The sequence below is a fragment of the Bicyclus anynana genome, chromosome 18 (genome assembly GCF_947172395.1).
Source record: "Bicyclus anynana chromosome 18, ilBicAnyn1.1, whole genome shotgun sequence".
NCBI classification, from domain to species: Eukaryota; Metazoa; Arthropoda; class Insecta; order Lepidoptera; family Nymphalidae; genus Bicyclus; species Bicyclus anynana.
This window is the reverse complement of record NC_069100.1, coordinates 10,821,432-10,836,709: the sequence shown is the minus strand read 5'-3', so window position 1 is coordinate 10,836,709 and position 15,278 is coordinate 10,821,432. Positions and strand designations below refer to the sequence as shown.

General features: G+C 35.1%; 2 protein-coding genes across 8 annotated transcripts; one reads left to right on the top strand and one right to left on the bottom strand.

Moving 5' to 3' along the window:
* Positions 1 to 1,783: 1,783 nt before the first annotated feature.
* On the bottom strand, positions 1,784 to 6,615 carry LOC112056194 (gastrula zinc finger protein XlCGF57.1). Of its 2 annotated transcripts, XM_052887189.1 has the most exons (3): positions 5,924 to 6,615; positions 4,810 to 4,870; positions 1,784 to 4,255 (listed from the first exon to the last, which is right to left on the bottom strand). In XM_052887189.1, exons 1-3 carry the CDS (start codon positions 6,185 to 6,187, stop codon positions 2,622 to 2,624), a joined length of 1,959 nt encoding a protein of 652 aa, XP_052743149.1. In that variant the 5' UTR covers positions 6,188 to 6,615; the 3' UTR covers positions 1,784 to 2,621. The 2 variants fall into 2 exon arrangements, with proteins under 2 accessions (XP_052743149.1, XP_052743150.1); XM_052887190.1 differs by lacking the exon at positions 4,810 to 4,870 and having other exon boundaries at positions 3,793 to 4,255.
* An 811-nt stretch (positions 6,616 to 7,426) lies between these two features.
* Positions 7,427 to 14,759, top strand: LOC112056197 (histone-lysine N-methyltransferase PRDM9). 6 transcript variants are annotated; one of them, XM_052887191.1, is made up of 8 exons: positions 7,427 to 7,494; positions 8,237 to 8,408; positions 8,774 to 8,866; positions 9,651 to 9,785; positions 10,765 to 10,981; positions 11,582 to 11,844; positions 13,120 to 13,189; positions 13,788 to 14,759. In XM_052887191.1, exons 1-8 carry the CDS (start codon positions 7,451 to 7,453, stop codon positions 14,399 to 14,401), a joined length of 1,608 nt encoding a protein of 535 aa, XP_052743151.1. In that variant the 5' UTR covers positions 7,427 to 7,450; the 3' UTR covers positions 14,402 to 14,759. The 6 variants fall into 6 exon arrangements, with proteins under 6 accessions (XP_052743151.1, XP_023952344.2, XP_023952343.2 ...); XM_024096576.2 differs by lacking the exon at positions 7,427 to 7,494 and adding an exon at positions 7,689 to 7,926; XM_024096575.2 differs by lacking the exon at positions 7,427 to 7,494 and adding an exon at positions 7,689 to 7,926 and having other exon boundaries at positions 8,219 to 8,408; positions 11,585 to 11,844.
* Positions 14,760 to 15,278: the final 519 nt, after the last annotated feature.

Genomic DNA, 15,278 nt, shown 5'->3' with positions numbered 1-15,278 from the left:
GTGAAAAACCATATGTTTGTAATGTGTGTAATTTCAAATGCACAACAAATGGGCACCTAAAAAAGCACAGGAAAATTCACTCCGACATTTAATTTTAATTTCCATTAGTTTTTTTTTGTATTGCTGAGTTATGAGTGATGACTAATTTTCATGAGATAGGAAGGATAGGATCGTGAGGAAACCTGCATACCAGACAATTTTTTTAATTCTCTGCGTGTGTAAAGTCTGCCAAACCTCATTGGGCCAGTGTGGTGGACCATTGGCCTAACATTGTGAGAGAAGACCATAGAGCAGCAGTGACTCTTAATTCTTTTTTTAATAATGAAATTGGAATTATAATTATTATGGTCACAAATATCTATTGTCACCGTTGACCTCTTATAATAAAAGGACGCACAATCATGTAAAAAATTTCACTTAAAGACTGGCCACTTGAAAATTTTCCTTTGACAGTTTTAGAATTATTGGTAAAGAAAATTATACATAAAGACCTTTAAATATAATCAAATATTCAATAAAATCCCAAATTCAGAGCAAATTCAACCTTAAGGAATGAGCTTAAGATTGAATTTGCAAATGCGACTGAATTGAGTGCCAAGAAGTTGTGTTTGGCACTCATTGAGTGAGGACGTTTTTTGGTCGCTGATTGTGCATCCACTTTTTAATAGGAGATCGAAGATTGACACTAGTAATTATTAAGAAATTATAAAATGTTATAAAAGTATTACTTATATGAAGGTATTTTAAAAATAAAATAGTATCTTGATGAAATTAATCATTTCTTTATTTCCTTTAGTTTTTAATTTTAGTTATTCTACCGTCAATTCGGAAAGTGCAGTCCCATGTTGAGAAGAAACCCAAGTCTGTTGGTTTTTGAAATATTGGTAGTCCAGGATCCAGGGAGCATTTTTAAAATTGATTACTATTTATCAAGCAATCAAGTTAATTATCTGTAAGTAAGCTTAATTTTCATTTTTACGAAAAATCTTGATCTTGATGGTAGCTAATGTTGAGGAAACAATACAATATTTCACTTTGGCAACACTCTCTTTAATCTATGTACCACTCTTCTGTAATGTCTACTTTTGTAATGTCGGCCCGTAAGAGATTGTGATGTGATCTAATACCTAATACAGAATTAATCAAGTTCCACTTTGTTTTATTGGACTACAAGTCCTAACAGCTAACAGGGTAACTATGCAATGAAAACATCTGAGAGCAGGACCGAGATAACATATCATGCCATTTGTGGGCAGTGTGGCTGTTAGGCTGTTTAAATATTATTTAATCAACAGTAAAAAAGCTGGTAACAATTTCTGATTCTTCCTCGGATCCTGGACTGTGGTTATACATGATGATTATTATTTTAAAGTCTTAATTCAATGACAATTCAAAATACTCGTAGCATTTACCAAATAAAACACAAATATAACTAATTTTAAATAGGTATTTATTCTGACATTTTAACATAATTTTACAACAGTACCTACAACTTATCAAAATACAGTCTACAATAATCTTCAATACGTCTTATGAATAATTGTTGACTATGAATTTAATGGGAAGGTATAAATTACTATACAATTCAAATAGAACATTCCTACGTACCTATACTTTAACAAACTTATATTATACTAGCGGACGCCCGCGACTTCGTCCGCGTGTAAGTCGTTGTAAACTTTCAACTACCCCTATCCTACCTCTACCCTTCCCCGACCCTACCCTATCCCAACCCTACTCCTACCCTACCACTACCCTACCCCTACCCTACCCCTACCCTACCCCTACCCTACCCTACCCCTGCCCTACCCCTAACCTACTAATTAAGGATGCACTTCTTTATTTATTCCTCCCACCGCGAGTTGCCTCGAGCGCGGCAACCATTACACAAAAATAATCCTTAAAGTCCTTAAAGCATGAATTAGTATTCACGCGCGATGGCTTAGCGTATTTCATGTATAACTTTGGTGTTTCTTTACCGATTTTTATGATTCTTTTTTTATTGAATAGGTAATAATGTTAACTTTCTTATTAGGGATGAGTGATGAGTGTTATAAACATAAGAGTAAACAAATATAATTAGAAAGCTTCGAACTGCTAAGCTATCGGGAGTTACACGTGTTATTGTGAGTCAACCATAAAAGATAGACTTATATATTCTGTTGTGTTTTTATAGATAATTATAAGGAAAACATTTCCGTCATACATGATTTCTATGTAGATGTTTCTCAACATTTCTCTTCACTGCTCTGCTCCTATTGATCGTAGCGTAATGAAAAGTATACTATAACCTGCTCAGGAAGCGTAATGAAAAGTATACTATAACCTGCTCAGGAGTATATTGAATAATTGTACCAAGTTTTGTTAAAATCCGTCCAGTAGTTTTTGTTTCTATAAAGAACATACAGACAGACAGACAGACAGACAAAAATTTTACTGATTGCATTTTTGGCATCAGTCTCGATCACTAATCACCCCCTGATAGTTATTTTGGAAATATATTTCATGTACAGAATTGACCTCTCTACAGATTTATAAGTATAGATTTGACTCCATTATTAGAGAAAAATGGCTCATTGACTCTGCTGTGTGGTCACTATGCAACTTACTGATGACTATTATTACTTGCTAGCATGTTTTGTTTTTATGTGTATAACTAAACCATTCTTAAGGAAACTTTTATATGGGCATAAATTACAAGCATAACGTTGAATCCCAGTGTGAATTTCCCTGTGCTTTATTAGATAGCTACTTGTTGTGCATTTAAAATTACACACATTACACACGTATGGTTTTTCACCAGTGTGTGTTCTCATATGGACCTTCAGTTGACTGCTTTGTATACATTTATACCGGCACAAAGAACAGGCAAAGGGTTTAATGCCAGTGTGAAGTCTCATGTGATTAGTTAGTATCTGTTGGTGAGCAAATTTGGTGTTACATACATTACATATATAGCGTTTTTCTCCTGTGTGTGTCACCTTATGAATACCCAATTTGAACTTTTCATAACATTTGTAGGAACATAAATCACAGGAGTATGATTTTACACCAGTATGAATCTTCATGTGAGTACGTAGATTGGAAATTGTGGTATACTTGTGTTGGCACACAGTACAAGTATAGGGCCTTGCTCCCATATGAATCTTTTTGTGAATTAATAACCAAGACTTAGTTTTACATTTTACTTCACACAAATCACAAGAGAAGGGTCTCCTGTCCGAGTGTGTAAACATATGCTTATATAGATAGCTGCTGGTGGCTGATTTGTATGGGCATAACTTACAAGAAAATGGCTTCTCACCAGTATGAATGCGCATGTGGTCCGTTATATGATTTTTATTGGTACTTTTATATTCACATATGTTGCACGCATATGGTTTGATACCCATGTGACCATTCATATGACATCTCAAGTAACTCTTATTTGAACCTCTGTAACCACAAATGTCACATTCAAATTGTTTTTTGTCTGTCTTATGAGTCTTGTGTGTAATAGTACGTATTTTATTATGTAACTTATAGCTGGAAAGTTGATCACCTTTATGTTCTTTCAGATGCTTCGCTAAATCTTTTTTATTCTTACCATGGTACTGGCAAAATTTGCATTTTAATAATTTTTTAGTTGTATGAGCCACTATGTGTTTTACTAGGGCACTTTTTCTTTTATAACTCTTTTGGCAAATGTCACATGTGTAAATAGACTTTGTACAATTTCCAGACTCTACATTTAAAGGGACTGTTTTTGTACAATCAACTTTTATTGTTTTCTTTACTGACTCCTTTGCAGGGACCTTAATATTATAGATTGTTGCTTCAAATTCATTTGTCTCTTGAGTGAGTGTATCTTTATTGTGTTGTAACTCCTGGGAATTAGTTGTTTGAGTTTTCTGCATTGAAAGTTTTTGTTTTAATACTGTTCTTTTAGATTGTTTGACAATATTCACTCTTTGAATTTTTACAAAACATTTCTCAAAAGTTATATTGGATAGATATTTGTTATTATGTATGTTTTGTTTTTTATTTCTTGTTTTGTTACCTTTAAATAATGCCATTTTTTCAAGTTTTACAAAACAATCCTTTAATTTAATATTAGAGAGATATTCATATGTCTTTGAATTAGTCTGTTTATCATCTGTTGCTGTGTTGTTTACAGTTGACTTTGCAAACAGATTATTTGATCCTGTTCCTATGATCTTCTTTTCATTGGCAGATACTAGTATGTTACTTAATTCAATATTTTCCTGTGAAGATTCTGTAATAAAAAATGTTTATTTGAATGAGTGCATATTTGTAATTATTTTGTATTATTGTGTGTATCTATTTCATTTTAATAAATTTTAATAAATAAATATTTAACAGTAGGTAATAAGTAATATTATTATTATTATAATAAAAAAATCACCAAACAGCATTGCAGTAGATAGGTGAATGTTATTAAGTCTGTTTATGTGTATATTATGTTATTAAAATGCAATATAAATAATAATTTTAACAAATATGCTTCAAAAGCACCACAGGTACAATTGTATAAAAAGAAAACTGGTTCAGTAGTTTAAATGTAAAAAAGGCGCACAGACACATTTCAAGACAGACAGACAGGCGTTTACATTTATATATTTGACCTGCTTAGCTACCAGAGCAAGCTCATCTGGCTGGAGTAAAACCAGCAGGTACCAGCACCTGGACTTATTTACAACACCCAACATAATGACCAAGTGCAGAAATGACCTTTTCGGTAGTATGAAGAAGAAGAAGACTTCTGATGATATATTGCTGATGATATTCAGAGGCAATAATTACACATACCAGAATTTGAGTAGCTTCCAGTCATAGGAGAGAGCAGGACAGAGCAACTTGGAGTTTGAATCTGTTGACAAATAGCCAGGAGAAGCTTTATAGTAGCAGGTTTTGTAAACAGTAACTTATACACACATTTCTAGTAGTCTTTGGCCTCGGGAACCAAAATATTTATGTATGACTGTAAGTATCTGACTGACTGTAAGACTGTGGCCAGATGTTAGGGGCGGCCATTGATGAACAAAGAATGAGTTAAAGGAATAAGAACCAAATTTAACCAATTACAATAATCACTAATTTGATCACTATTAACGAGTAATGAAATTATTCCGAACACATACACATTTAACTTTGTCTCATGTTTTGTGCTATGACTATATTTGTCATGCTTTTTGTTACCTAGTTAGTATCTTGTGCATGCCTTAGGTTCAGAATAATGTTTTTTTTTTATTCAGATTTCTTAGCCTCTTGACTCCTAAATGGACGAACGGTCGCCCATTGTATCCGTTATGTGACATGTAAAAAATATAAAGTAAACTAAGGGCAATAGGCTAGCACAAGTATCATGCTCCGCGCAATATAGGAATATAAAGATTTTTTTTAAATGGCTCACAACAGTAGATTAAAACCGCATTCCCAATTTTTTTTTCGCTGACAGACCCAAGGGGTTTGTCATAGACCCTTAGGGGTAGATATAGACCACTTTGGGAATCACTGGTCTAGAGCATTCTGAAAAATTTCCTATAGATTTGTAGAATAGTTAACATGTATACGAGTCAGTTACTAATAACAAAATTAAGGCAGTTGATTATAACTTCAAGATGTGGTACAACAGCCATCATGGTTGTATTTCGTGATGTTTACTGGATTGTTGTTGATAAATTGTTCAAGGTCACAAAACCCAATTTATCACAATTATCTCTGTTTTAATACATTCAATGATGTTATTGTTTATTATAAAGTTGGTAGATATAGCATAAAATTGCACCAAATATTTGGATAGTTTGAAAATACAAATGAACCTAGAAGATGTCGAGAAAGCGTTTTCACAAATATGTTCACGTTATATGGAAATTACTTTTTAAAGTAAAATATATTTTAACAGTCAAACAATTAGTCTCACCATATCATTCCAAAGTGAAATTCTCTTTAGCAAGACTCTACACTTCAGCACCGAGCGATACTGTCGACGTATCCGAGCACTGTGAGCCATATCTAGCATGGCGATCCGCAGGATAATGTCCTCATCTGACATATCCCCGGGTAGAGGCAGGTTGGACTCTAAGCCTTCAGCTTCCACTGCTTCTGCGCTGCCTGTCATGACGTGTAGGTCGTATGGGTCTCCGCCCTCAACCAGTGACCTCCCATCCCGGCTGTCTTCCAGCATGTTGAACAAATACACAGTGTGGCCAAGTGGTACCAGACCAAGGGAAAACCTTCAGATTTTAGGTTGTTCACTTATTTGATGTGTAGCTCGATGTTTTGTTTGCTATACCAAATAGAAAAAACAAAAACGTATAATTACTATTTAATCACTATGTTTTACGAGGTCAATAATTATCATAATATTTTTAAATAGGTACTCCAGGCTAGGGATGAAACGATACGAGTAAATACAAGTACGTACTCGATACTTTTGCGCCGATACCAAGTACTTTTAGTATCGATACTTTGAAATTAAGAATCGAGTGGGTATCGGTCAAAAGTACTCATATCAGTAAACCAATGTCACTATTTTGTTTTAACATTGATAATTGAAAATTGCATATTTTAAATTGAAATTATTGAAGGCATCCTAGCCTTAGTTTTGTTTGTGTTCAGGGTTCCCAACTTAGGGGTTTTCCCCCCAGATTTAGGGGGCAAATAAGTGAAATGGGATTTTTTTAGGGGTCTGAAATTTTTAGGGGTATTTTCAGGGATTTTTAGATTCTTTAATATTTTTAAATTGATGATAATTTTAATATTTCTTTCTTGGCCTAGCGACTTATAACGACATATAATACGTTATTCTACAACCACTCTGAGGCAACTGGCGGCAATTTTCATCGAATAAAAAAAATTGGTAAATTTGTTCATTGTCAACATGTATGATTTCAAAAAATCTGAATCTTCAGATAAAGACGTAGTATTTTGTCTGTATTAAATATAGACTTTTAAAACATATGACAGCATATTATTTCTAAATTATTATGAATTTATATTTTTTAGGGGGAGAACTCAATAATTAAGGCGATTTTAGGGGTTTTTGACACCAACTTTAGGGATAAATATTTTGGAGAGTTGGTAACACTGTTTGTGTTGTTGGCAAGCTTGTTTGTCTATGTCACCACTCGCCACTTCGCATAAATTTAACTAGGAAACGTTTGGAAAAATTAATATTTTTGGGAAGCACTACAAAGACAGGCTTTTTCATAAATGTACTTAACAATAAAGAATACCTAGTACATGTTACGGTTTTTACTCAAAAATTTCCAAAAACGATTCGATACGAGTAAGTATCGATACTTTTCAACTGATACCGAGTAAGAGTCGATACTTGACGACCGATACAGTATCGAGTAAAAGTATCGATACCTCAATGGTATCGTTTCATCCCTACTCCAGGCTCCAGGGATGACATTGACAGCAAGCAGGTGCGACCATAGATTATATGGGTACTCTTGCCCTAAGCTCTTGCCACATAAATCAATTTAAGTGAGTTCTAGCAACTAAGAAAATTGTTTATTGCTTAAATACATATTATATATATATAGGTGTCAAAGGTATATTGTTTAAAATAAATGAGCAAAATTATGGAATCTGCCTTTTTATACTTTACTGTATTAATGTTTATTAGCTTTTTGAGGTTGGCAATACTGGCTGCTACTGACCTTCATTTGACGTTTGTGTTACTGACGACCTTCATTTGTCGTCTGTGCTGACGACTTACACTTAACCTCAAAGTCGAAATTCAGCAAAAATAAAGTTTTAGATTTTCGATTAAGAATAGGACTTTACTGAAAACGTAACTAAAGTACTATTACTAATTTGCTGTTATTATCCTAGGACTGAAATGCGTTGTTGTGTGCCTTTCTGTGAAAGTACTCAAGAGGATATTTCTAAATCAGATGGAATCCGATTTCTGGAGTTAGTATTATCTTGTATCTTGTGGGTTCGTATCTGATCCGGGGAATGCCCCTCCAACTTTTCTGTTGTGTGCTTTTTTAAGAAATTTAATATCACGTGTCTCAAACGATGAAGGAAAAACATCGTGAGGAAACCTGCGTAGCAGAGAAATTTCTTAATTCTCTGCGTATGTGAAGTCTGCTAATCCGCATTCAGCCAGTGTTGGTGCGCCATTGGCGTAAACCCTCTCATTGTGAGAGGAGACTCGAGCTCAGCAGTGTGCCGAATATGGGCTGATAATAATGATGATTAGAATGAGCATTCATTTCAGATTCCCAGGCAAAGGAGTGTTACGGTCAGCATGGTCCCTTTCATTGGGCCTGCAGGGCAGAGTGCCAGCTGGTGCTGTAGTGTGCTCTCTGCATTTTTTGCGTGAGGATTTACTGTTTGATGTAAATCAAGGACACTTTGTCCACGATGGTGCTGTCCCTACAACAGTTCAGGTCTGGTTTTTTTTAATATTTTCATTATTTTATTCTAGTCTTGTCATTGTACAGTGGATTACGTTTATAATGACATCAAAGAGAATTGACAAACAATTCATTCTAACCGGATGTCATACAGAGCATTTTTGTGAAAAAGAAGCAACATTTTTTAGCATAGTATAGATTGTACAATACGAGTATAACATGAAACAAAAAACAACCTATAACAAACTGACTTATTCCAATGTTTGTAATATAATTTTGGATTTTTTTTCAATTAGTGAGGCGATTTAAGTTTCAATTTTCACTAGCCAAACTCCAGCACTTATATTACATTGGCAATCATTACTTCACAAAGACATAAACAACATTTTTTTTTACAGGTTTGCATGATATGTCTTGAAACTGACGGCAAAATGTTTTCTTTAAATAAATATAACTTGGAAAAATCATATGAACATTTAACTGGACATACTGTAAGTTAAATACTATTAAATATGTTACGAGTAAATGTAGGAATACTTTTGACAAAATGAAGTTTCTAATAAAAAATAAATGATTTATTTAACATAAAATTCACCACTAACATTTTTATATTTTGTATCTTAGTATTTTAAAATTACTTTCACTGTTGTAAATATCAATACTGTAAGGTCCCTTGTCCTTACCGTAATAGCAGTAAGTCACCGTCTCACCACTACACTATAATGGCCAGCTGCACACGTCCGCCTCCTCTCGATGCCAGCCATAGACTGGCCGCTCTCGCCCACTACCGGTGTATATATACACGAACACTACCCCACTACCGGTGTATATATACACGAACACTACAAATACAACAAATAATAAAATTATTAATATATATTAGTAAATATATAATTATATAAGTATGTATTTATTTTAGAATTTATTTGTATGATGCTTGTTACAAATTTGAAATTACATAGGTAGGAAATTTGGAAGGCATGACTGTTATTTTTATTTTTTTAATACTAGCCCGCAGCTTCACCTGCATACTTTGTATGTTCCCATGGGGATATATGGGTGGATATATAGGGATAAAATTAAGGCCTATGACTCTCACAAAAAAGGTGACTATCTATCTATGGTAAAAGAATTTTCCAAATTTCTTTAACCCCCTACATCAAACTTTATAATATAGTATAGATATAAAACATCTTATGCCTGTAGACAGCGGTCTTGACAGATGACAGGTTGTCTTTTGAGCAGGTAATAATTATAAAATTTATTATGTTTCAGTTATGTGACGAGGGCAACCTAAAACATATACTCTGTGTAGAATGTGCACACAGATTGAAAAGCTTCAGTGAATTTAGAGAGAAGAGTTTGAGGGCCTATGAAATTTTCAGGGAGTTGTATGAAAAATATGATGTGGTAAGCCTATTAATTTATAATGTAGCAATATATGTAGCACAGAATCAAGGCCACTTTGCCAAGAGGAGCCATTGTAGCTTGTGGTACCTCAATAGACTTCACAGCAAATGTCACAGGCTAAAGACTCCCTGTTACTGTCTTCAAAGCATTAAAGACAGTAACAAGAATGGCTCCAGAAGAAGGATTTCACAAAGTATAAAACAAACATTGAATATTAAGTTTTAAAAAAACTGAAATCTTGGTTTGTCAAGAAGGCTTTATAGCTATTATGTATTCCTAGAAAATGGAATTTTCTGACATTTAATTTACCCTACCCTGCCCCTGCCCTACCCCTACCCTACCGCTACCCCTACCCTACGTCCTAAGTCCCATGTACAATTTCACCACCTCTTTTAAGGGGATGGGGCGGATTAGAAAAATGATGACGGCAAAAAATGATGCACGGTTTTTTTAGTCACAAATAGTCTGCATATCAATTTTTAGCTTTCTACAAACTTCCACCCCCCATGATTTGTGATGATTAATATGGACATTTATGAATAAAATACGACTATGACGAAGTAGGATGCAACTAGCCTATTTTGACAATACTGGAAAAGAAAATGCTCTTTTCTTAGGCTTGCAATTTAAATGACAGCCACATCACAAAGAAAAAACTATGAGAAAAATAAGCAACGCAAAGGTGTTATGCTGTTGTGGATGAGTGCTTGTAATAAATTCATTCATTACTAGCATACGCCAACGACTTCGTTCGCATGGAATTCAATTTTTTACAATTTTTGTTTTTTTTTTAAATTTTCATTTTTGCGGGATTAAAATGTGTGTTAATCCAGAGTAAAATCTATTTCCACTCCAAATTTCAGTTGAATCGCTTCAGTTCAACAGCAGTGTAAAGGAGAAAAACAAACACACACACTCACACACACAAACTTTATATAACAGTTATAATAATTTAAAACTATTTATTTACTTTTTTCAGATAAATATATGGCATATAGCCCAGTTGGAGGATGTACGAGCTCAACTAAAGTCCAGCCTGGGTCGAACAATGCAGGGCACAGATCCCTGTAACCTCCACATCCAAGAGGAGAGTCTGCAGTTCTTCACTGAGGTTGAGGTGAAGATTGAGAGGACAGGGTCAGACCCATTTAACCGGATCTCCTACTCATCTTCCGGCCCAGACAACTGCCCTGAGTGTATGTTTTATCTATTTATAGTTTCTGTAAAATTATTATTAGAAAGAGGAAAGATTGGTTGATTATTTTGTTTGTTCCTTGTGATTTAACTCAAAAACTATCTTATATCTGCTAGTATAAGCATCATCAAAACTTCTAAGCATATAACAGTAAAACTGATCAAGAAATCTCAAAAACCGCTTGACGTAAAAAGATGAAATTCGGCAGGGAGGTAGACGTCCGCTAAGAACATGTTTTGCGGTAGGCCGGATTAAACAGGTCTAAGGAGGGATGAAGTCGCGGGCGGTACGATAACAGTCGCCTGTATGACGTTCATAATACGTACTATTATCGTGAATCCTACATCCTACATCGAACTGTAGTAATATGAAATGTGTGTAGCTTGCTTAACCTCATCATAAAAAAATGTGTTATCATTTGTTTATTTTATTGTTACTGAAAACGAATTTAAATTCTAAAATATTTTTTATTCAATTTCTTTTTACCCAACTGCAAGAAGGGTTATGTTTGTTTACATAACCAACCATAATCAGCTTAACTACATTATAATCTGTCTGTTTGTTTTTCCGTACAATGCAAATTGTTTTTATTTTTGTACAGCAGTGGGTTATACGGCGTCGGACAATGAAGGGGCTGCGGAGGAAAAGCTTTTATTTTCTGACAACATAATTAAGGATGATGGCCCAATTGTGGACAATGAGGGCAATGCAGACATTTTTCAGATCAGTGATGACAGTAACCACGCGCCTGAGAATAATTTTATCAAGGCAAGGAACAGAGATTTAAATAAAACTACTCGCGATAAAATAAGAAAAAATAATACTTCAGTAATAAAAGAAATATGGCCCGATAGCCAACAAAAGGTAAGGCAAATAATATTTTTTGAAAATAATATATTCAAAAAATATTATTTGTACAGTATCAGTATGATTAAATTTTTTGGTAAAGATGTCCGAAATTGGGCCCACTTTTTAGAATGATACAGAAATTAATGTCTTTTACTAGAATACTCAATAAGAACAAATAAGAATCTTTAATATATCCGAAATAATATTCGTTAACAGGTAAAATAAGCTGATTTCATTATTTTCACACCGATAGGAGTGATTTATATATCCTTTTTGATGCATACTTCACTGGTTATCGGTTGTCTTTGCAGATGTGGGCTGTCAATGTTAAACTCAATCAATCAATGTCATTGTAATTTCATTAGATATGTGAAGTTAGTGTCAAAATGAAAACTGTCACTTCGCCACAGATAATGCAATGAATTTTTTTGGACTTTCAATACAAACTTTCAACCCCTGTTTCACTTAGACAGACAAAAATTAAAAAAATATTTTTGGCTTCAGTATCAATTATACGGCATCAACCCATATTCGGCTCACTGCTGAGCTCGAGTCTCCTCTCAGAATGAGAGGGGTTAGGCCAGTAGTCCACCACGCTGGCCCAATGCGGATTGGCAGACTTCACACACGCAGAGAGTTAAGATAATTCTCTGGTATGCAGGTTTCCTCACGATGTTTTCCTTCACCGATTGAGACACGTGATATTTAATTTCTTAAAATGCACACAACTGAAAAGTTGGAGGTGCATGCCCCGGACCGGATTCGAACCCACACCCTCCGGAATCGGAGGCAGAGGTCATATCCACTGGGCTATCACAGCTCTTGTATCAATTATATAATGCCCAAAATTTTTCAAAATATTTAATGTACTGTACTGGACCTGCTATAGTTTTATTATAAGTATAGATTGATGTACACAAATAAGAAAGTGCTAAAAGTGCTAAAAGTGACGGCCGCGTGGCGCAGTGGGTAGTGACCCTGCTTTATGCATCCACGGCCTTGGGTTCGATTCCCACAACTGGAAAATATTTGTGTGATGAGCATGGGTGTTTTCCAGTGTCTGTGTGTATTTATACATTATATAAGTATTTATATGTAGTATATAATTGTATATTAATATTATAATATCAACTATCTTAGCACCCATAACACAAGCTACTCTGTATGCTTACTTTGGGGCTAGATAGTGATGTGTATTGTTTAAGTATAAGTATAAAAGTTCAAAGTTAAATTAGTCTTTATTGACGTTATATTTAACCTCTTTATTTTTTTTCTTTTCATTTTTTACAGGCATCGCCACGTAGTTTTAGACTAGAGCGAAGAGAAAACCTAAATTTTGTGTCCCTCACTTCACCATCTGGTAAGTCATAAAGTCTTATCAATAATATCTAAACACAAACATATTCAACCTAAACTGAGAACATTTGTCACTAGCCGTCTGGTTTCAGCCCCGTACTTCATGTTCCCATGAGAATACGGGGATAAAATATAGCCTGTGGCACTCACAAATAACATGGTTTTCTAGAGGTAAAATTTTCAAAATCGGTTCAGATGGCCTAGTGGCTGTTTGATACTGTGACGATCGCGTTAACGTAATCGCCAATTTCTAAGGAATTGAAACTTCGCCATTCAGTGGCACTACTGCGGGACTGTTTCAATTCCATATAAATTCGCGTTTACGTTAACGCGATAGTAACAGTATGAAAATATTGAAAACTCCCACTAGGCACACAGTAGATCCATAGATTACCCCACAAAACTCACCTAAAAACACCACAAACTTTATCTTTTTATAATATTACAGTTCGTGCGCTATAGCATGGTGCGGGTGACAGTTCGTTTTACTCTTGAAAGTTTGTTTGGAAGAAAGGTAACTATCACCCGCACCATGCTAAAGCGCACATAGTATAGTATAGTATAATATAGATTTGATGAGATAACATTTTGTTTTGTTCCAGTCAACCCTGAAACAACAAGTGACGACATTGTTTCACAGCAATCATTGAATACTAGGGAGTCACAAAAAGGAAATGATTTAGACGAATCGAAAAAATTCATTTGTGACTTGTGTAACAGAGCATTTAAACTCAAATGTCTAGTAGCTAAACATATGCCCGTCCACTTTAAACCGGAGTTCAAATGTTGTGAGTATTGTGACTTCAAATCAAAACACACGAGTAATTTGAACAAGCATGTCATGATACACACTGGTGAAAAACCTTTTCAGTGTACTGTATGTGAATACAGGTGTGCTAGAAAGGGCAATTTGGAACGTCACATGATAATGCACACTGGTGCTAAACCTTTCGCGTGCACATACTGTGACTACAAGTCTGGTGTGCAGGGTAATCTGTTGACACATATAAGAACTCACACTGGTGAAAAGCCGTATAAATGCAAGCTATGTACATACGAATGTGCTCAAGGCAGTACGTTAATGCATCATATGAAACATCATACAGTTGAAAAAAAGCCTTATTCGTGCCAGCTATGCACATATAAATGCAGCAGAAAGCATAACTTGAGGAAACATATAATGTGTCACATCGGTTTGAAACCTCTCAAGAAATGATATTGCACACTGGTGCTAAACCTTTCGCATGCACATACTGTGATTACTAGTCTGGTGTGCAGGGTAATCTGTTGACCCATATAAGAACTCACACTGGTAAAAAGCCGTATAAATGCAAGCTATGCACATATAAATGCAGCAGAAAGTACAACCTGAGAAAACATGAGTCACGTCGGTTTAAAAAATCCCAAGAAATGATATTGCACACTGGTTTAAACCTTTCGCGTGCACATACTGTGACTACAAGTCTGGTGTGCAGGGTAATCTGTTGACACACATAAGAACTTACACTGGTGAAAAGCCGTATAAATGCAAGCTATGCATATATAAATGCAGCAGAAAGCACAACCTGAGAAAACATATAATGTGTCACATCGGTTTGAAACCTCTCAAGAAATGATATTGCACACTGGTGCTAAACCTTTCGCATGCACATACTGTGGCTACAAGTCTGGTGTGCAGGGTAATCTGTTGATCCACATAAGAACTCACACTGGTGAAAAGCCGTATAAATGCAAGCTATGCATATATAAATGCAGCAGAAAGCACAACCTGAGAAAACATATAATGTGTCACATCGGTTTGAAACCTCTCAAGAAATGATATTGCACACTGGTGCTAAACCTTTCGCATGCACATACTGTGGCTACAAGTCTGGTGTGCAGGGTAATCTGTTGATCCACATAAGAACTCACACTGGTGAAAAGACGTTTAAATGCAAGCTATAGCTGTATATATATCGGCGCGAGTGAGTTATTTGATCGGTTAGTTCGCGTCGTCATGAGCTGAGATAGTGCAAAGTGTTCCGTGAGATAGGTAGGGAATAGTGGGAGACAGAGTGCTGGCGATTCTTCTTCTTCTTCTTTTCTTCCTGGGC